Source organism: Oncorhynchus mykiss, chromosome 17 (genome assembly GCF_013265735.2).
Source record: "Oncorhynchus mykiss isolate Arlee chromosome 17, USDA_OmykA_1.1, whole genome shotgun sequence".
NCBI classification, from domain to species: Eukaryota; Metazoa; Chordata; class Actinopteri; order Salmoniformes; family Salmonidae; genus Oncorhynchus; species Oncorhynchus mykiss.
The window spans coordinates 29,967,968-29,990,846 of NC_048581.1; the positions used below are offsets into that span (position 1 = coordinate 29,967,968).

Below are 22,879 nucleotides of genomic sequence, written 5' to 3' on the forward strand. Positions count from 1 at the left end.
CTCTCTTTCTCTCGTCATCCCTCTCTGAACCCATCGTCATTACCAGCATTACGCCACACTCCACTTCTCCTCCACCCCCAGGGCCAACGCCATCCCCCCAGGGAGGAGCCCCTGGCCTGGGCGTCACGGTCACCTCAGGCCCCCTCAGTCTGACAGATTGGTCTCCAAGCCCAGCCTTGAATAAGGGATAAGAGGGTGGGAGGGAAACCATCGCCCCACCACAGTACCACGCCCTGCGTTCCACTGTTAGCTACCTGCTGCAGTGATAGCCTTGGATAGCCTATCATAGGAAGACAGTGTACTAGACAGTGTACTGCAGCAAAGGGGCTGAGTTAGCTAGTGTTCTAGCAATACCGCTGTGCGCTCACTTTCACTGTACTGAATTGAAGGCAGCCACAGGCTTCCACAGCATGAACCCTGTAAAAGACCTTCAATAGGCCCCTTATCCTCATTGAGGGATGAGACAATGTCCTTTATAGTCAAGAGGCACTATTTTCAGTCCTTGCTAGGCTAGCAATGTAACTATTGCTATTCAGGGGGCAGTGCCAGTTAGTGGTTATTCCATTTAACCGAGCCCGATATAAACAGCTTTTCACACATAAGTCTTGAAGACAGCAAGGTTGAAACATGGGGTTCTTCGTACAGTTTATAATGTGACTGTAGCCCACCTTTGTGAGTGCCAAGCCCCTTCCTATCCAAACATTTTAAAAAGGGGTAGCTATACATTCTAATCAACTGAGCCTCATTAAAATAATTTCACTCATAAGTCTTGAAGAAAGCAAGGTCGAAACATTGGTTAGTAGTCCACCTCTGATAGAAGTAGCAAAGCACCTTCCTTTCCAATCAGGTTGGATGGAGAGATCACTATAGGGGAAAACAAAACCATCACAGAGAGTGTCCTTGCCCTAGATCAGGTATTCTCAAACTGGGGTACGCGCAATGCCGTCGGGGGTACTCCAAATTCTTCACATTTTCAAACAGTATATTTATATTTTCCAACGAGGCTATACATTTGGGTGAGTTTTTTTTTACCCCTCGCCTGAGTAGCCTCGTTTCACTGCCAAAAATAACATTAAACCATCTAGTCTTCAGCAAAATAACAACACAATGTCAAATACAGGTAGCCTAGTCAAATAATTAACATCCAATCACATTAACCTTCACTCTCGCGCAGACATTTAGAAACGAAACATGACCATTTGAAAAATAAGCCACAGGAGTTTTTTGAGCAATAATAAAGACGGCTTTTGAGTAGTAAGACATGTATAAAAGCAACATATACCATTAATAAGAAGGGGCTGGAAGAGTCATATATGGTGACCTACTGAGTGGCTAGGACAGGCAAGCCCCATACTACTGTGGAGGACTTTATTCTTCCTGCTGCCGCGGATCTGTCTGGGACAATGCTGGGGGGAAAGGCCAAAAATAAACTATACAGACAATGCCTTCATCAAACAATACTGCTTCACGATGCATCAGTGACATGGCAGGAGATGTTTTGAAACAATTACTGCTTCGCATACAAGCCAGTAAATTATATGCGTTACAGCTGGATGAGTCAACAGGCGTGGCGGTCCTGGCACAGCTCCTGATATGCCCGTTACGTTTATGGGGGGTCAATTAAGGAAGACATCCTCTTCTGCAAAACACTGGAAACCAGGACATGAGAGGATATTTGCAAAGTACTGGACAGCTTTGTGACATCAAATGGACTTTGGTGGTCAAGATGTGTTGGTATCTGTACTGATGGTGCAAAAGTCATGACAGAGAGACAGTGGAGTGGTAACGCGCGTGCAAGTATTTGCTCCTGACGCCACTTGGGTACACTGCAGCATCCACCGAGAGGCTCTTGCAGCCAAGAGAATGCCTGACAGCTTGAAAGATGTTTAGAACACTACAGTGAAAATGCTTAACTTTGTTAAAGCAAGGCCCCTGAACTCTTGTGTATGTTCTGCATTATGCAATGATATGGGCAGTGACCAAGTAATGCTTTTACAACATACAGAAGTGCGCTGGTTATCAAGGGGCAAAGTATTGACACGTTTTTTTAAATTGAGAGACGAGCTTAAAGTTTTCTTTACTGATCATAATTTTCACTTGTCTGACCGCTTGCATGATGAGTTTCTCACGTGACTGGCCTATCTGGGTGACATTTTTTCTCGCCTGAATGATCTGAATCCAGGATTACAGGGACGCGCCGCAACTATATTCAATGTGCAGGACAAAATTGAGGCTATGATTATGAAGTTGGAGCTCTTTTCTGTCAGCATTAACAAGGACAACACACAGGTCTTTCCATCATTGTGTGATTTTTCTTTTTGTTGTGTGCAAATTAACTCAAGCTTACAGACAATGTCAAATGTGATAAAGCGAAGCACCTAGGTGAGCTGGGTGCACAATTACACAGGTACTTTCCCTAAACGGACGACACAAACGGGATTCGTTATCCCTTTCAATTTAGTCTCAAATGAATAATGAAACATGTTCAATTTGGTTTAAATAATGCAAAAACAGTGTTGGAGAAGTAAAAGTGCAATATGTGCCATGTAAAAAAGCTAACGTTTAAGTTTATTGCTCAGAACATGAGAACATATGAAAGCTGGTGGTTCCTCTGGGAATATATATATATATATTGGTTCCTCAATATTCCCAGTTAAGAAGTTTTAGGTTGTAGTTATTTTAGGAATTATAGGACTATTTCTCTCTATACCATTTATATTTCATATACCTTTGACTATTAGATGTTCTTAAAGGCACTTTATTGCCAGCCTAATCTGGAAGCCATAAACAGCCCTGTGCATCCCAGCACTGCTAAGAGCTGCTGTTTGAATGAATGCTTACCAGCCTGCTGCTGCCTACCACTGCTCTTTCATATACTTAATTATAATAAACACAGAAATACGAGCCGTTGGTCATTAATATGATCAAATCCGGGAAACTATAATTTCGAAAACAAAACGTTTATTCTTTCAGTGAAATACGGAACCGTTCTGTATTTTATCCAACGGGCGGCAACCCTAAGTCTAAATACTACTGTTACATTGCACATCCTTCAATGTTGTCATAATTATGTAAAATTCTGGCAAATTAGTACGGTCTTTGTTAGGAAGAAATGGTCTTCACACAGTTCGCAACGAGCCAGGCGGCCCAAACTGCTGCACATACCCGGACTCTGCTTGCAATGAACGCAAGAGAAGTGACACAATTTCCCTAGTTAATATTGCCTGGTACCATGCATTTATTTGAACTAAATATGCAGGTTTAAAAAATATATACTTCGGTGCATTGATTTTAAGAAAGGCATTGATGTTTATGGTTAGGTACATTCGTGCAACGATTGTGATTTTTTCGCAAATGCGCTTTTGTTAAATCATCAAGTTAAAGTAGGATGTGATTCGATGATAAATTAACAGGCACCACATTGATTATATGCAACGCAGGACAAGCTAGTTAACCTAGTATCAACAACCATGTGTAGTAGTTACCTAGTGATTATGTGAAGATTGATTGTGTTTTATTAGATAAGTTTAATGCTAGCTTGCAACTTACCTTGGATCCTTGCAGCCACAAGGTCCTTTTGATGCTGCAATCCTCGTGGATTGCAATGTAATCAGCCATAATCAGTGTGCAAAAAGGCTGATTACTTGAAAATCGCCCAAGGCGATTAATCGGTCAACCTCTAATTGAAACAGTGCCACACCAGTGGAAGAAACTGAGACCAATCATACAATACTCTCCTTTTGGAGATGTCATTAGGATTTCATAGGAAAAAAGCAGCGTAGCTCATTACAGTGCAGATAAAATAGTGTCAGTCTGCCGTTGTTGAGGCGGCAGCGTGCATCTAAATAAGTTTCCACGGGGAAACTTGATTAAGAGTAATATGATTCCATCTGAAGAAAAATAAACTACAGAGGTAACAGTGGGAAATGCAAGCTTGGCACCCCACAGGACACTTATTTTTCTACTACGCTATCTCCGAGTATGTCTGCGAGGAACTGAATACGAGAGGGAATTAGTTCAACTTTAGCTCACGGACGCATATGTCACGTTGAGACTAATGATGCACAGATATGACATTTTTGGCCGATACCGATATACAATATTTTACTTGCCAAAAAAACCCTGATAATGATAACCAATAATTACAATTTTAGCAGCCTTTTAACTATTTAACTGTACTAGAATGCTTCACACACACACACAGACGCAGCAGTCTAAGGCACTGTATCTCATGGCAAGAGGCGTCACTACAGTCCCTGGTTCGAATCCAGGCTGTTGTTTGACACACACAACCTTTGACACACAACACTATTTGACCAATCAGGACCTGAATATGACTGCACCTCACATAATAATTTAACGCATTCATAAATGTTTTACGTAGTTATTACACTATCACTCGTATTTCATGAGTCACAACGATTCATCGATACGTATGCTATGATGCTGGTAAAGTTGTCTCACACACCTACAGTGCTGGTCATAAAAAAAAGCTGGCTAGCTCATGGATGCAAACAATGTTCTTCCCCAAAAACATAGCAAAACGACATCTGTTTCAGTAGCTATATAGTTAACTAGCTAACTATATCGCTAGGTGTCAACCAAAATAACCCTACTTTATAAGACAGTTCTTATTTGATTATGGTGGTCAGACCCATCTATGTGAAGCTAGCCACAATAAGGATTAGCCACAAGTCGACTTTGCGGCTAGCCTTCAAAATAAAAGTATGGCATAATTCTATTTGTATTCATTTGCATCACTGTCAATGACATACTTTTATTTTGAAGGCAAACCGCAAATTCCACTATTGTGACTAATCCTTATAGTGGCTAGCTTCACAACACATAACCCGGTGGAGCCTCACTAGCCAGATAAAGCTCGCTGGCTGCTTATAACGTTAGCTTTGGGCAACAGGGTTAAGTAGCTGGCCAGCTATTTATTTTCATTAACTGAAGTTAAATTTCAATAGGTGAACAACAATACTTACAAGTATTCCTAAATCATTGCTAAGAATAATGAAAATGACTGCAGTTTCTACTGGTCATTGTTTTCAGGCTGATTGTCTCAGTGCTAGCTAGGTAACAAGCTAAAGCTAGCTACCCCAGAAGTTGCAGTCGAACAAATTAAAGCTTTATTACCAACGCGGTATTGTAAAAACATTGTTCGTGGCCTGTATTTGCAGACTTTTTTGTACAGCTTTAACAGTGCTACTGTATCTTTTTTGACACGCAATGACTCAAACTGCCTTCCATAGTATGTATGTTATGTATGCAAATAGCAGTGACGCTATTACTGTGCAACTCCGGTAGGGCAACATCTGAAAAATAGCGCACTTGATAGTGTGTACCGGTGCTCGACCAGTCGGTGAAAGCCAACATCACCCACGACAGAGAGCGGTTGATTGGTAAGGGCAATGAATTCCATTATATTGGCTTTAATGGATTTCACCTTTGAGTTGTCTCGCTGAAATTGTCTTACTCTTTCAAATGACTACACGACTTGTTGATTGCTCAATCCAAACAGACATTGTGGGCTAGGTTAGGAATGCTGTGTTGCGCAAAATTTTACGTGCCGTCATTGCGTCCTGTACATACGTTATATAGGTATGCACGGTAGCTTTGACCGATTTTTTAACATCGGGCCGATACCGATATTGCCATTTTTAGCTAATATCGACCAAATCCGATAGAGTGCCTTGCGAATGTATTCGGCCCCCTTGAACTTTGCGACATTTTGCCACATTTCAGGCTTCAAACATAAATATATAAAACTGTATATGGACACAATCATGAAGTGGAACGACATTTATTGGATATTTCGAACTTTTTTAACAAATCAAAAACTGAAAAATTGGGCGTGCAAAATTATTCAGCCCCTTTACTTTCAGTGCAGCAAACTCTCTCCAGAAGTTCAGTGAGGATCTCTGAATGATCCAATGTTGACCTAAATGACTAATGATGATAAATACAATCCACCTGTGTGTAATCAAGTCTCCGTATAAATGCACCTGCGCTGTGATAGTCTCAGAGGTCCGTTAAAAGCGCAGAGAGCATCATGAAGAACAAGGAACACACCAGGCAGGTCCGAGATACTGTTGTGAAGAAGTTTAAAGCCGGATTTGGATACAAAAAGATTTCCCAAGCTTTAAACATCCCAAGGAGCAAGCGATAATATTGAAATGGAAGGAGTATCAGACCACTGCAAATCTACCAAGACCTGGCCGTCCCTCTAAACTTTCAGCTCATACAAGGAGAAGACTGATCAGAGATGCAGCCAAGAGGCCCATGATCACTCTGGATGAACTGCAGAGATCTACAGCTGAGGTGGGAGACTCTGTCCATAGGACAACAATCAGTCGTATATTGCACAAATCTGGCCTTTATGGAAGAGTGGCAAGAAGAAAGCCATTTCTTAAAGATATCCATAAAAAGTGTCGTTTAAAGTTTGCCACAAGCCACCTGGGAGACACACCAAACATGTGGAAGAAGGTACTCTGGTCAGATGAAACCAAAATTGAACAACAATGCAAAACGTTATGTTTGGCGTAAAAGCAACACAGCTCATCACCCTGAACACACCATCCCCACTGTCAAACATGGTGGTGGCAGCATCATGGTTTGGGCCTGCTTTTCTTCAGCAGGGACAGGGAAGATGGTTAAAATTGATGGGAAGATGGATGGAGCCAAATACAGGACCATTCTGGAAGAAAACCTGATGGAGTCTGCAAAAGACCTGAGACTGGGACGGAGATTTGTCTTCCAACAAGACAATGATCCAAAACATAAAGCAAAATCTACAATGGAATGGTTCAAAAATAAACATATCCAGGTGTTAGAATGGCCAAGTCAAAGTCCAGACCTGAATCCAATCGAGAATCTGTGGAAAGAACTGAAAACTGCTGTTCACAAATGCTCTCCATCCAACCTCACTGAGCTCGAGCTGTTTTGCAAGGAGGAATGGGAAAAACATTTCAGCCTCTCGATGTGCAAAACTGATAGAGACATACCCCAAGCGACTTACAGCTGTAATCGCAGCAAAAGGTGGCGCTACAAAGTATTAACTTAAGGGGGCTGAATAATTTTGCACGCCCAATTTTTCAGTTTTTGATTTGTTAAGAGTTTGAAATATCCAATAAATGTCGTTCCACTTCATGATTGCGTCCCACTTGTTGTTGATTCTTCACAAAAAAATACAGTTTTATATCTTTATGTTTGAAGCCTGAAATGAGGCAAAAGGTCGCAAAGTTCAAGGGGGCCGAATACTTTCGCAAGGCACTGTATATTGTGCATCCGTAGTTGAGACAACATGTCACAAGACTGAGCCATAGGCCTATCTACCCATTTGTCGAGACTATTTGTTGTTCGCTTTCTCTGTCTTGAAGTAAATATCTGCCATTCAAATCCTGAATAAACTCAAATCCTGAATAAACCTTTGGCGAATAATAACTGCAGTATCAGTGAGGGAGACCGAGGCTGGTGGATCGGGGATTCAGGTAGCCAGGCTTCCCTAATAGGAAGGCCTTGAAGTCAATGGCAGAAAGTAGCTACAAAGGGGTGGAAACCAGTGACACCTCAAACCAATCCCTTGCTTGGGCGGAGCTCAAAAAAGGTGCCCACTTAATTAGTTTTGGGCCGTAGGAACAACAGTGGTCGGGAATAGCTGATTAAAATCCCATCAAAATAGGTTGATGTATGCGGTGTTTGCGGTGACTTTCAATTTCAATAAATCGGAGACCATCGGCAACACTTGATACACTAAACCTTTACCATAGCCTGTAAGTAGACACGTCATAACATATTTTTTTGTAGTGATCAAGCAGAGGAGTTGTAGTGCCTTCAATGACTCGATTGTATGTATAGAGCACACCACTGGCAAAACAGAATTCAGTTTTTCCCTCCAGGTTTTCAATGTTACAAACTAGCATACGCAACAACTCTGCAAAATGTGTCCGACCCAGTCGCAAAACAGTGACGAACATAACGCCGCACCCCTTCCACAAGCACGTGGGGGGAGGTTCTTGAAATGTAAAATCCACAACAACAAAATAATTGCACACCATTCTAGACAATTCTTCAGACATCCAAAGGTTGGTGTGACAACGTGTTTTGGATGCATGGCTATGCAAAACTAGGGCTGAGGTTATGACTTTTCGTACACATTGATGCATCCCCCTATCTCAAAAGAGTGTGAAAATGGGTATAAAGCAGAGGAAGGTAGGCAAAAAATGCAGTCAGTCAAAGGATAAACTTTCTTGGAAATACGCAATTTTTGCATACTGCAGGAAGAGGCCTGGTCATGAATTAAGTTGCTCAAGAGAATATGTGAATGAAGAAACACCATCTGAGCAGTAGGTGGACAGAGGACGCACACTGACAGTAGTGATGGGGGAAACCAAATCGATACAGTTACACATCGGGATATTATTAGACGATAGATCATATTGTTTAGACAATATCATTTTTGCATCTGCACCAAAACTCCAGTCATTATCTCTTTTTAAATAGGGAGCCAATTTGTTTTCAGCACCTTTATTTCTATGACTGATCAAAAGTAGTTCTCATGGCACTCTGCAGTAGACATAGATTGAGCAATATGGAACAACAAATCGCAATACATATAGAACCATGAGGATCGATATACATATATCGGCACCCAAGTGTCGCAATATTGTATCGTGAGGTCCCAACCCTAATGGACAGCCTAACAGACGCACACACACAGGGAAGAAGAATACACACAGATCAAGCTGGACAAACACACAAACTGATAAGGATGGACAAAAACACACACGGAAGGCAATGTTTAAGGCCTAAAACATGACTATCATTCAAAGTCACAGAAAGCCCAGTCACCCTTGTTTGTGTGTGTGTAGGTAAACATCCCTGACCCATTGTTATCCCCACAGATACATGACTAGACCTTTGTCCTGACTTCCAGACCCTGACTCCATTGCTAGAACTTTACACATTTACCCCAGAGGACAAAGCAGCACGGCCTGCCTGCACTGTTCACCGTGAGTATCTTCTAGGCCCAGCCCATCCCAGCTCCACTCCCTCAGTGTGACCCTTTTCCATAAGGCCCTGGAGTGAGCTCCCTGTTACTGCAGTACTGAATCCCATTATGTCAATATCTCTCTCTATTTGGTTTGTAATGATACTGGCTCGACAAAGCTTTTATGCATGGGCTTTGTGGGATTGGATATTTGAATTCATGTTGTGAATCAATTGGACCCTATTTACGTGATGGCATAGGTTATCTTTCCTTATGTAATATGCTTAAGACCACATATAAGACATTGAGTGTACATTTTTGGGAGCATAGTTTTATGGCTACCTGATTTGATAATGAATATACTAGGCAATAGCCTCAATTCGCTTCCGACTAAGTTATGTAGCTAATGTGAAATGCATTCATAGGCAAGGATAAATACCATTTATAGCTTTGTATAGATGTATTATTGTTAATTAAAAATGAAACGTCAGCAAAACCTATCCACTTTAAAATGGCAGTCATGCAGGATGTTATCCACTTTAAAACTGCCTTTGGTCAATGGAAAACTAACATTACACCATCAGTATCTTTGATTAAACTGACTCCTCGTGTAGTGGAGGGATAGCATAGAATCAAAGATTTTTATAACTAACCCAAGATAAACCACAGCCTGTTTCCAATGGTAGCAAATGAATAATAGTGGGCAGAACAAGCAAGGAGGTGGGCAGAACCCAGCACGAGCTTGCGAGATCCTATTGACGCATTCTAGCATGTATTTACAGATTCCGTTAGAGAAGGCCTACGCGTGTGCAATAACTCAATTCGCCCTGGCACTCCTAAACAACCGTCTCTTTTGGGAACAGAAACCTGCATTGAGATCAAATATGCTTAATCGATTACAAAATGTGCATTAAGTCTCATCCCATCTCCTCCCACTGCCGGAAACTGGGCTTCTGCTCATCACATTTGGTGGTGAGTGGAAACGTCAACCAGATGCTTCAGGTTTATAAATCCGGTTAAACATCTGGGTCATTGTTCCGTCAGTGATATAATCTCAGCAATCTCCTCTAATGTGATGATGGGTCATGGCTAGTTTGAGCTGTCAGTGTCAGATACAGCATCAGCTAGAGACCACCTTACATGATTCAGTTAAAGTTCTTTCTCTCATTGTTTAAGCAGCAGTTTTAGCAAGTGTTCCCTCTTCTACAAAAGTTGTCAATTATTAATTTACTGAAAGCTAGTTTGCATCTCAGGTTATCTAATTTATCAGCAATGTTCGTTTAATTAGCTAATAAGTTAGCCTAGCAAACCTGCCAGTCAGCTAAACTGGTTTGTGGAGTAAGTCATTTATTTGGGTATAACTAACAATGTGCCAATGACACTAACAAACTAGCTAATCGTTATACCAGCTATCAGTAATAAAAAGTTAGCTAGCCAAGCCTGCTAAGTCACACCCAGTTGTACTGGACATTTCAAGAAATGTGGGCAATATGCTGAAGCTAGGTACAGTAATTGCAACAAATCCACAAGCGCGCGGACAAAACGTTCGCAATGCCTGTTATAGCATGCTAAACCGGTGGCGGTGGAACGTTACTAATTAATTTAACCAGCTAACGTTATCTGTCAATAACGGCAAAACACACCTTGTGCTTGAAGCTAGCTAACTAATGTTACCTCCAGCGTTGAACACATATTGTGTGGCTAGTTAGCTAACGTTAGCAGACAATTACCTTTGTTTCCCGTATGTCTTGCTTCCCTCCTTCTGGGTACCACTGCACCCGGACAAAACCCCTTCCCAGAGGTGCCAGACTGTCCACAACACTGCTCTCGGTGTCAGAGTTACAGGGGATACAGCCACCTCCTCCACCGCCTCTACCTCCGCCATCGTCGAGGTCCGAGTCTGAATCAAACTCCTCCTCGCCTTGTATCATTCTGACTAGGCCGAACCGGACCAAGTCGCGATACCGACCTGACACCAAATCGTGGGAGAAAAGAAGCCGCTGGGAGCCGCCTGCAGAAGGAGAGAGCGCCATGGATGGAGGCTCCGAACCCGGGCTTACAGCCGGAGAAAGAGCTGCGTCTGTTGCTATTGCGTCCGATGCCACGGGTTCCGCCATCGCTGCAGTTGTCAGGGAATAATGCGATAAAGGGAGACGGATGGTGGAGAAGAAAAAAGAGAAACCTGTAACCATGGAAGTGCACGTGTTTACGTCGATAGGGCGCGCGCTGCGTAAACGCACTCATAGAAGAGTCTAGGGCCTGTCAAATTGACAAAGGTGTTTTTTTTATTACAGCGTGGGTTTGACTCTGAATAAATCAGTCTGAGACAGCAGACAGTTATATCACACAGTTATTATAACACCTCTTTCTTTATATTCAGGTGTATTTATAGTCAGGTGCTGCTAGCTATATGATGATACAAATGTATGGTGCAATGTGGCCAATTTCATATAATTAGGGTCCCACTTAGGACAAGTCACGGCCTATTGACAATAAAGTTAATTCAATATCACAGCCATCATAATGGTATTTTTTATAGAATTTATTACAGAAATGCAAACATAATGAAGAGAAGACGCCAATTTCATCAACAAGTCTGTAGCCCGGGCCTGAATATGTATTCTATGCGCGCACTTCACCAAAAAGCATGAATGGAGCAATTTTCGCCACTTGGTGTCAGTGTTCGAGTGCTGAAATTGGTTTATTGCAGACACAGCCATGGTTTTTAACACAGGATTGTGGCATAAAATAACATATTTTGTGCATACCGTGCCTGACACTGTAGTTGTGTTGTGTAGGCTAACGTGGGGGGGCATATGAGGACGTTTGTCTTATTTGTCAAGCGCAAATATACGCGTTTCTGCACAATGGCAAAGCATATTCATTTATAAAAATGTATATAATGCGAGAAGCCTATTCTATTTTGTGCAAAAGGGATTCCAACAAATACAGAGGCTAACTCTTGTTCAATACCTGCATTTATCAGGTAGAAAAACAAAAAAAAGACTAATTTCGCATTGGTCAACAACGTATTGCCAGCAGGGGATAAACTATACATGCAAACTGAAATAATGATCAACAAACTCTTACATGGGGAAAGAAACATGAACCACAATCTCGAGACAATTGATGCCCAATGGAAAAGGTTCCCTTATTTGAGTCACATGACGTTTGGTAAATAGATGAGAGCAAACAATAGGATTTATAATACAATCACCAGTAGACCTATTCCATGAAGAAAATTCTGATAGAGTGGTGTTGATATCAACATTTAAATAAAATGGGCATTTTAAAAATTACACACAGCATATTCTCCACATATGTTTGAAATTATACACTGAGCAAAAATATAAATACAACATGTAAAGTGTTGGTCCCATGTGTCATGAGCGGAAATAAAAGATCCCAGACATTTTCCATATGCACAAAAAGCTTGTTTCTCAAAAATGTTGTTCACAAATTTGTTCACATCCCTATTAGAGAGTATTTCTCCTTTGCCAAGATAATTCATTCAACTGACAGGTGTGGCATATCAAGAAGCTGATTAAACACCATGATCATTACACAATGATTTGCAGGGGACAATAAAAGGCCACTCTGAAATGTGCAGTTTGTCACATAACACAATGCCACAGATGTCTCAGGTTTTGAAGGAGCATGCAATTGGCATGCTGACTGCAGGAATGTCCACCAGATAATTGATCATTGAATGTTAGTTTCTCTACCATAAGCCACCTCTAGCGGCGTTTTAGAGAATCTGGCAGTATGTCCAATCGGCCTCACGATCGCAGACCATGTGTATAGCGTTGTGTGGGCGAGCGATTTGCTGATGTCAATGTTGTGAACAGAGTGACCATGGTGGCGGTGGGGTTATGGCATGTGCAGGCATAAGCTACAGACAACAAACACAATTGCATTTTATCGATGGCAATTTGAATGCACAGAAATACCGTGACAAGATCCTGAGGCCCATTATCGTGCCATTCATCCGCTGCCATCACCTCATGTGGAAGCTGAAAATGTCAGAGTTCTTCCATGGCCTCTATACTCACCAGATATGTCACCCATTGAGCATGTTTGGTATGCTCTGGATCGGCAAGTAGGACAGCGTGTTCCACTTCCTGCTAATATCCAGCAACTTCGCACAGCCATTGAAGAGGATTGGGACTACATTCCACAAGCCACGATCAACAGCCTGATCAACGGTCACACTGCATGAGGCAAATGGTGGTCACATCAGATACAGACTAGTTTTCTGATCCACACCCCTACCTTTAATTTAAAAAAAAATATGTGATCAACAGATGCATATCTGTATTCCCAGTCATGTGAAATCCATAGATTAGGGCCTAATTAGTTTATTTCAATTGACTGATTCCCTTATATGAACTGTAACAGAGTAAAATCTTTGAAATTGTGGCATGTGTGTTAATATTTTTTTGTTCAGTATAGAAGGCCAAAATTGTACCCATCATTACACTGCATTTTTAGACCTATATGTAAATTGTCATTTATAGATATAGATAACATAACTGAAAATAGGTGATAGGTAGGCGTAGCCAAAAGCCGATCCATTAGTTTGTATCTTTACAGGAGGCTAATTCCAAACACAAGTGACGAATATCCCCAATAAATCTGGGTAAATATGTTTGTTGTTGACAGGTATTCTCCCAGAATTTGGTCATCCAGTTTGTTAGTTTATGCCCAATAACGCTTAAGAGCCAAATGTATAAATACACACCGCGCACCACATTAACCTCAGACTTTACGCACAAACCCTTCACTTGGATCACTTGAGTGGAGCAGATATCGAAGAGACAGGGAGTCATTCAATACCCAAGTAGAAATTATATTGAAAGTTCACAATTTTTATTTGATTTAAGAGCTTGGAACTTCGATCAGACACCATGTCGACAGTCAGTGCCCCGCCTTTCCTGAAATCTAGTCTCCAAATGCGCCCTCCCATGGGTTCCACCTCCCCAGGCGCTGGCGTCGCCACACACTCCCGGCCAGCGAGTTCCGTTGCCTCCGCCGGAGGACGCAATCAGTGTGATCGATTTAGAGGGTAACAACTTTTAACTTACTCAAATGTATAACTTGTTTTTACCCCAATACTCGTCGTTTTTATTTACAACTTTGTACCTGGACTTTAAAAAGTTTATTTGATGTTTTGGGGAAAAAAATATTTGACCAACCTTCCATGGCTGGAAGAGGGCTACAGTGGCAAGAACAAGTATGTGAACCCTTTGGAATTACCTGGACTTCTGCATAAATTGGTCATCAAATTTGATCTGATCTTCAACTAAGTTACAACAATAGACAAACACAGTCTGCTTAAACTAATAACACACAAACAATTGTATGTTCTCATGTCTTTATTGAACACACCGTGTAAACATTCACAGTGCATGGTGGAAAAGTATGTGAACCCCTGGATTTAATAACTGGTTGACCCTCCATTGGCAGCAATAACCTCAACCAAACGTTCTCTGTAGTTGCGGATCAGACCTGCACAACGGTCAGGAGGAATTTTGGACCATTCCTCTTTACAAAACTGTTTCAGTTCAGCAATATTCTTGGGATGTCGGGTGTGAAACGCGCTCTTACAGCATCTCAATCGGGTTGAGGTCAGGACTCTGACTGGGCCACTCCAGAAGGCGTATTTTCTTCTGTTGAAGCCATTTTGTTGTTGATTTACTTCTGTGTTTTGGATTGTTGTCCTGTAGCATTACCCAACTTCTGTTGAGCTTCAATTGGCGGACAGATTCTACAATTGGCGGACAGATTCTACTGCAAAGTGTCTTGATAAACTTGGGAATTCATTCTTCCGTCGATAATAGCAAGCTGTCCAAGCCCTAAGGCAGCAAAGCAGCTTCAAACCATGATGCTCCCTTCACCATACTTTACAGTTGGGATGAGGTTTTGATGTTAGTGTGCTGTGCCTTTTTTTCTCCACATATGGTGTTGTGTGTTCCTTCCAAACAACTCAACTTTAGTTTAATCTGTCCTCAAAATATTTTGCCAGTAGCGTTGTGGAACATCCATATGCTCTTTTGCAAACTTCAGACTTGCAGCAATGTTTTTTTTTGGACAGCGGTGGCTTCTTCCCATGAACACCATTCTTGTTTAGTGTTTTAGGTATTGTAGACTCATCAACAAAGAAGTTAGCATGTTCTAGAGATTTCTGTAAGTCTTTAGCTGACACTCTAGGATTCTTCTTAACTTCGTTGAGCATTCTGCGCTCTGCTCTTGCAGTCATCTTTGCAGGACGGCCACTCCTAGGGAGAGTAGCAACAGTGCTGAACTTCCTCCATTTATAGACAATTTGTCTTACCGTGGACTGATGAACATCAAGGCTTTTAGATACTTTTGTAACCCTTTCCAACTTTATGCAAGTCAACAAATCTTCATCTTGGGTCGTCTGAGATCTCTTTTCTTCAAGGCATGGTTCACATCAGGCAATGCTTCTTGTGAATAGCAAACTCAAATTTTGGGAGTGTTTTTTATAGGGCAGGGCAGCTCTAATCTCCAATCTCATCTCAATGATTGTAATTCTAGGTTAGCTGACTCCTAACTCCAATTAGCTTTTGGAGAAGTCATTAACCTAGGGGTTCACATACTTTTTCCAACCTACACTGTGAATGTTTAAATGGTGCATTCAATATAGACAATAAAAATACAATAATTTGTGTGTTATTAGTTTAAGCAGACTGTTTGTCTGTTAGATGATGATCAGATCAAATTTTATGACCAATTTATGGAGAAATCCAGATAATTCCAAGGGTTCACATACTTTTTTTGCCACTACTCTATGTAAGCAGTTTGGTGAAACCTCGTTCCCAGTCCATTGCACAAAGTTTCTGGGAACGAGATTACACTTGCTGTGAGTTACATGTGGGATACTAGTGCAGGGGTTGGTAGGTGTTTGTCTCTGCTCACTGTTTTGTGTTGTGGCAGGGTTTGTGTGTCCTATGTGGTGGGTGTTACCGAAGATAGTTGACCCGTAAGAGACCAAACATTTACATTTTATTCATTTAGCAGATGCTCTTATCCAGAGCGACTTACAGTTAAGTGCATTTATCTTAAGATAGCTAGGTAGGACAACCACATATCACAGGCATAGTAAGTACAGTTGAAGTCGGAAGTTTACATACATACTTAGGTTGGAGTCATTAAAACTCGTCAGTTAGGACATCTACTTTGTGCATGACAATTGTTTACAGACAGATTATTTCACTTATAATTCATTGTATCACAATTCCAGTGGGTCAGACGTTTACATACACTATGCTGACTGTGCCTTTAAACAGATTGGAAAATTCCTTTAAACTAGAGGTCGACCGAATATGATTTTTCAACGCCGATATTTATACCGATTATTGTAGGACCAAAAAAAGGCAGATACCGATTTATTTATATATATATATATATATATTTGTAATAATGACAATTACAATAATAGTGAATTAACACTTTTATTTTAACTTAATATAATACATAAATAAAATCAATTTAGTCTCAAATAAATAATGGAACATGTTCAATTTGGTTTAAATAATGCAAAAACGCAGTGTTGGAGAAGAAAGTAAAAGTGCAATATGTGCCATGTAAAAAAGCTAACGTTTAAGTTCCTTGCTCAGAACATGAGAACATATGGAAGCTGATGGTTCCTTTTAACATGAGTCTTCAATATTCCCAGGTAAGAAGTTTTAGGTTGCAGTTATTATAGGAATTATAGGACTATTTCTCTCTATATCATTTGTATTTCATATACCTTTGACTATTGGATGTTCTTATAGGCACTTTAGTAGTGCCAGGCTAATCTCAGGAGTTGATAGACTTGAAGTCATAAACAGCCCAATGCTTGAAGCACAATGAAGAGCTGCTGGGAAACGCAGATAAATTATGTTTGAATGAATGCTTACGAGCCTGCTGCTGCAAACCACCACTCAGACTGCTCTATAAAATATCAAATCATAGACTTACTTATAATATAATTAACACACAGAACTACGAGCCTTATGTCATTAATATGGTCAAATCCGGAAACTATCATTTTGAAAACAAAATGTTTAGTACGAAACGGTTCCGTATTTTATCTAACGGTGCAACAGTGCTTTTTTTCACGAATGCTCTTGTTAAATCATCACCCGTTTGGCGAAGTAGGTGTGATTCGATGATAAATGAACAGGCTCCGCATTGATTATATGCAAAGCAGAACAAGCTAGATAAACTAGTAATATCATCAACCATGTGAAGTTAACTAGTGATTATGTTAAGATTTATTGTTTTTTGTAAGATAAGTTTAATGCTAGCTAGCAACTTACCTTGGCTCTTTGCTGCACTCGCGTAGCAGGTGGTCAGCCTGCCACGCAGTCTCTTCGTGGAGTGCAAAGTAATCCGAGTCCAAAAATGTCAATTACCGATTGTTATGAAAACTTGAAAATCAGTCGACCTCTACTTTAAACAGCTTGGAAAATTCCAGAAATGTCATGGCTTTAGAAGCTTCTGATAGATTAATTGACATCATTTGAGTCAATTCGAGGTGTACCTGTGGATGTATTTCAAGGCCTACCTTCAAACTCAGTGCCTCTTTGCTTGACATCATGGGGAAATCAAAAGAAATCAGCCAAGAACTCAGAAAAAAAAATGTGGGCATCCACAAGTCTGGTTCATTCTTGGGAGCAATTTCCAAATGCCTGAAGGTGCCACGTTCATCTGTACAAACAATAGCATGCAAGAATAAACACCATGGGACCACACAGCCATCATACCGCACAGGAAGGAGACGCGTTCTGTCTCCTAGAGATGAACGTACTTTGCAGCGAAAAGTGCAAATCAATCCCAGAACAAAAGCAAAGGACCTTGATAAGATGCTGGAGGAAACAGGTACAAAAGTATCTATATCCACAGTAAAAAACGAGTCCTATATCGACATAACCTGAAAGGCCGCTCAGCAAGGAAGAAGCCACTGCTCAAAAAACGCCATAAAAAGCCAGACTACAGTTTGCAACTGCACATGGGGTCAAAGATTGTACTTTTTGGATAAATGTCCTCTGGTCTGATGAAACAAAAATAGAACTGTTTGGCCATAATGACCATCGTTATGTTTGGAGGAAAAAGGGCTTGGTCGCAAATGGGTCTTCCAAATGGGCAATGACCCCAAGCATACTTCCAAAGTTGTGGCAAAATGGCTTAAGGACAACAAAATCAAGGTATTGGAGTGGCCATCACTAAGCCCTGACCTCAATCCTATAGAACATTTGTTTGCAGAACTGAAAAAGCTGGTGTGAGCAAAGAGGCCTCCAAACCTGACTCAGTTACACCAGCTCTGTCAGGAGGAATGGGTTAAAATTCACCCAACTTATTGGGGGAAGCTTGTGGAAGACTACCTGAAACATTTAACCCAAGTTAAACCATTTAAAAGCAATGCTAACAAATACTAATTGAATGTATGTAAACTTCTGACCAACTGGGCATGTGATGAAAAAAATAAAAGCTGAAATAAATCACTCTACTATTATTTTGACATTTCACATTCTTAAAATAAAGTGGTGATCCTAACTGACCTAAGACAGGGAATTTTCACTAGGATTAAATGTCAGGAATTGTGAACAACTGAGTTTAAATGTATTTGGCTAAGGTGTATGTAAACTTCCGACTTCAACTGTACATTTTTCCTCAAAGTACCTATCAGCAAAGTCAAAGCTAGTAAGGGGGGGGGGTCAAATGTGAGTGTTCGTTCACGAAAGGCTTTTTTTTTTTTTAATCTCAAAGGCTGACATGATCTTTGGGGAAGATATGGAATTACTTGAGTAATTACAAATGTATTACTTGATTTATTTTTACAAAATGTCTTATTCGTGATGACCAAATAGAATCTGCTAACTGACAAAAAGGCTCTAGGTTTACATTAGAAAAGTGCAGCAAAGTACACATTTTTGTATATAATGCTGGACATGTTTAAACTCATGTTAAGTCTGAGATTTTAGCATCTAACGAAAATGCAGGTAGGCCTAAATTGAAGAAGGGTCAGCTAGCTTCTGTCTCTTCCTGTTAGCGTTTTGTGGCTGTGCTGCTTGTGTATCGAGCCACTGCAAGCATTAAAACAGCATCGACTCAATGTCTCTTTTTAACTGTTGTCTCGTGAGCCAAGCAACCAGGAAGAACACTTTCAATCTCATTATTCCTGTCTGAATATGCAGCTTTATGGCACATCAACACCTGGGCAATCGCCTGGGACTTTCAATTGCTTATCCTTCTGTATTTATGCCTTTAAAATGCACTGGGCAGCTAAAAGAGCTGGGTGGTGACTTTTATAAACCATGGTATATACCATGGTAGTAGTATTAATGTTAGTATTACCCTTTTAGCTAGCACCTGTTTCTTTCTAGATTGTGAGAAAATATTGAAATTAGAATAGAGTATACCAGGGAGGGATATAAGCAAACCAGGCTGTGTTTGTTCTGTCGGCAGCGACGCCAGTCTCCTAAGTAGACCACTATTGCACGCCTGTCCCCCTGGGGCTATAGGGGTTTATCTGCTAACTTGTCCATTAGCAGGCATTATTGTCGTTAACTTTTAGGGATTCACGAGAATCGCCTATTTGCTGCTGCCAAGCCTTTTAAACAAAGCCAGGCCTACTGTATTCAGTAAGCAGCATTACCAGTACAGGCCATGTCTGGAGGGCGTTAGTAGTAATGACACATTTATGGGAATCCAAGTGCCAATATAGTATGGAGTTGTGAACAATATACTTGTAGCTGGCACAGTATTTGAAAATAGACTTATAGCATTTTAATGTTTGAAACACAGTAATTTTTACCAATATCCCTCCCCGGGATTTTCCATTCCTTGATAAATGATATTACGCCTTTTCCCCTGTAGAAACCACCACCTATGCCTCCATCAATCGTGAATCAAGAGATTTTTATAACATTTTGAAAACAAGAAAATAAACCTTTTCAAGCATTTCTGTTTCTGAGTGTTTCCCTTTCACTTGGAATGTAGAAATGCATTACACTGTAGGGTTTCTATGATTAACAAATGCCTGACTTCGAGGACAAAGCAACTTGTTTTCAACTTCTCAGCTCGCAAAAAATCGTGACCCACAGAGATGAAAGTTGTGGAGTAAATCTCTCTTGAAGAAGGTGAATCTACAACATTATTTCTTCTATTCCTCGCTTTTCAAGCACCACCACACGACCCGGCTGAATGCAATTGTCAAGAGAATTAGTTCAGAAGCATAGATCCAAAGTAGTATTTCCTTGAGCCATTTTCAGGAAAGGTTACCGGTAGTTGAATCTGAGCTCAAGACACACGAGGGAAAACATGATTAAATGTACATTTATTTTTAAGAACCTCGTCTGAATTTGTACATACACGTAAGTGTAACATCTTAAACTGCAGCAATAATATATCACAATATCTCAGTAAAAGAGCAAATTCCAAAGTATTCTTTTTTTAATCCAATAAATAACTAATCAATTTGGTCCAAATGCATTTAAATATTTATGCATTTATGCTTGCCGATTTACAGACACTCAAATTCAAGGCGTACACACATTTCAGAAGGCACTGTGAATTCCTATGAAGAGGACCAGACTGTGCTAAAGTGTTCACATAACAAGAAAAGGGAGGGACAGATTCCTAGCAAATGAAACAAGTTCACAACCATTTAAATGCCCACATGACAAAACAACGTGAAACAGTACTCAACGATCGTCCAACCAAAACCACTATGAAGAATTCCACGTTATTGACATAGTCGGCCATTAACGCCACCAGTTGAGTGCTGGTGAGTAAAGTGACTTAACAAAGCATAGTAAATCCACCTCTCAGGAAACGTCCTAAGCAGTGAAGAGTGGACACCTGCCAGAGGAGAGGGTCATAATCCAAGAGACCAGGAGCAGGCCAGGATGGCAGAAACTCTGTTGGCCATTTTGATATCAGTAATGGCAAGAGTGACTAGCAGCCTTTCGTGAAACAATGGCCATTGATCAAGGCACGCAGTACACAGATTCTCGTTCGGCTTTGAAATATATACACATAACACATTGATAAGTAGTAATTTGCTCTGATATCACTCAAGTGCTATAATTACTAATATATATAGTACCATAGAGATATAGTGCAGGCACATCGTAGTTTGAAGTGAAACAACATGGACTTTTTAGTTTGCGCAATCCGATCACTGCCTTCTGGTCTGTCAGTCAGATCCTATAATTTTACAGTATTACGTGTAATTAATGTTTGAGGATCAAAGCTATAAAACACAATGTCCAGTGATATGGCACAATTATGGCCAGAACAAGTCAACGTGTTTAATTAGTAGTGCCCTTAAACTGAAAAGCCTTCCGTAAGGCTAACAGCTTGTCTTTGGAGCAGTGACAAAGTTCAAATTGGAATTAGTTAGATGTATATTTATCTAGCACCTGTGGCAGTTGATACAAATAACCTAGGCAGATTGGAAGGCAGGATTTGGAAGGTCACACCATCATTTACAGATACAATAACACCATTCTATTGAAACTGTCTGTACAGTGTAATTCGATGTGAAAGGCAACTGCTATTGGAAGAAATTCTTAACTCTTAACTGGTCCCCAAAATAGTGCCATGGAAAAGTAATGAAAAGCACACAAAATTAGGTTCAAGTTCAAACAATGCTCCAGCCAGTGGCAGACTGAATGACTTGTATTCAATACCATAATTAAATGCTCACATGAACAGCTAATTCAAAGTATTTGAACATAATGAAATGCTATATCACGTAGTGTTAGATACCTCCAGTGTTGTAGAAAATGAGTACAAAAGGTAACACATAAGAGGCCTCTGTAGTATTAACGTGACAGATTATGAACCGGTAGGGTCGGATATCCTCTGTAGTCTTCCAAGTCCACTTTAACGCCACGCTCAGACTGAGTCGCTCTCTCCAGAGGAACTAGCATAGCATTACAGTGTTGAAGTCAATGTGCGTAGATACGGGCATTCGAACCAGGTGCGCTCTCCCTTTCAAGTTCCGTTTCCCTTAAAAGTATTTTCCACTGCGCTTCCTGTCCAGGTTCTAAAGCCTCGCATTAGCTGTTAGCATTTCAGTGAATGTCCAGGCTTTAAAGCCAGCTAGCATTAGCTGCTAGCGCTTTAGTGAGTGCTAGCCTAGTGCACCACATGGTCGATGTCGTACTTCTCGCAGAACTTGCTGGTGAAGGGCAGGCAGGTGAGGTGCTCCAGCCAGTGCCAGTTGATGGGGTAGATATAGAACCAGACGACCAGCGAGGAGAGCAGGCCCAGGTAGACCAGCAGTGATAGCAGGATGAGGACACGCTTTCGGTACTTGTCGAAGTCGCCGAACGTCACGTAGGGCAGGAAGGCGAAGGAGAGCAGCAGGCCGCTGAGGAAGCCGAAGATGTGGGCGATGTTGTCGATCCAGGGCAGCAAGCCACACAGGAACAGGAAGAAGACGATGCCCACCAGCTTGAGGAAGGCCTTCCATGGCTTCTCCAGCATCTGCCAGCCCTGGATGAGTTCCACAAACAGGCAGGCAAGCAGCCCGAACTGGGAGCCAGCTGGGCCAACCTGGATGATAACCAGAGAAAGACAGAGAGAGAAAAGAGAGTCATACATCCACCTGCTCTGACCAAACTAAATGGAGGGAGGGGTTGATGTTTCACTCAATGACAATGCCACTACTGGATGAATGGGTGACAAGACCAGCACGTACGTGAATGAATGTCACTGTTGACAATTGCGATGGGCATATCATCTGTTGAAATTCATATCAAATGAAAGTGCATTAACATGAAGGAAGTGGTGGTAGCATACGTGCTCCTTGCTAATGGATAGGCAGATGACTGAGGCTGAGTTGGTATAGTCCCTTATAGCAGAGGA

General features: G+C 41.0%; 2 protein-coding genes across 3 annotated transcripts in view; both read right to left on the minus strand.

The window, feature by feature from the left end:
• Positions 1–11,212, minus strand: part of LOC110495137 ((E3-independent) E2 ubiquitin-conjugating enzyme UBE2O-like) — a 48,259-nt gene extending 37,047 nt beyond the window's left edge. The window contains exon 1 of one of the 2 annotated variants that reach the window (XM_036949672.1): positions 10,723–11,212. In XM_036949672.1, coding sequence (XP_036805567.1) covers positions 10,723–11,184 — 462 coding nt within the window. In that variant the 5' untranslated portion in view covers positions 11,185–11,212. The remainder of the gene's footprint in view (positions 1–10,722) is intronic. The other variant, XM_036949673.1, reaches the window with a different exon arrangement.
• Positions 11,213–20,323: 9,111 nt separating this feature from the next.
• LOC110493672 (inactive rhomboid protein 2) overlaps positions 20,324–22,879 on the minus strand; it is a 39,252-nt gene continuing 36,696 nt past the window's right edge. Inside the window, exon 17 of the mRNA XM_036949674.1 lies at positions 20,324–22,567. Within this exon, the coding sequence (XP_036805569.1) occupies positions 22,148–22,567 (420 nt within the window). The 3' untranslated portion in view covers positions 20,324–22,147. The remainder of the gene's footprint in view (positions 22,568–22,879) is intronic.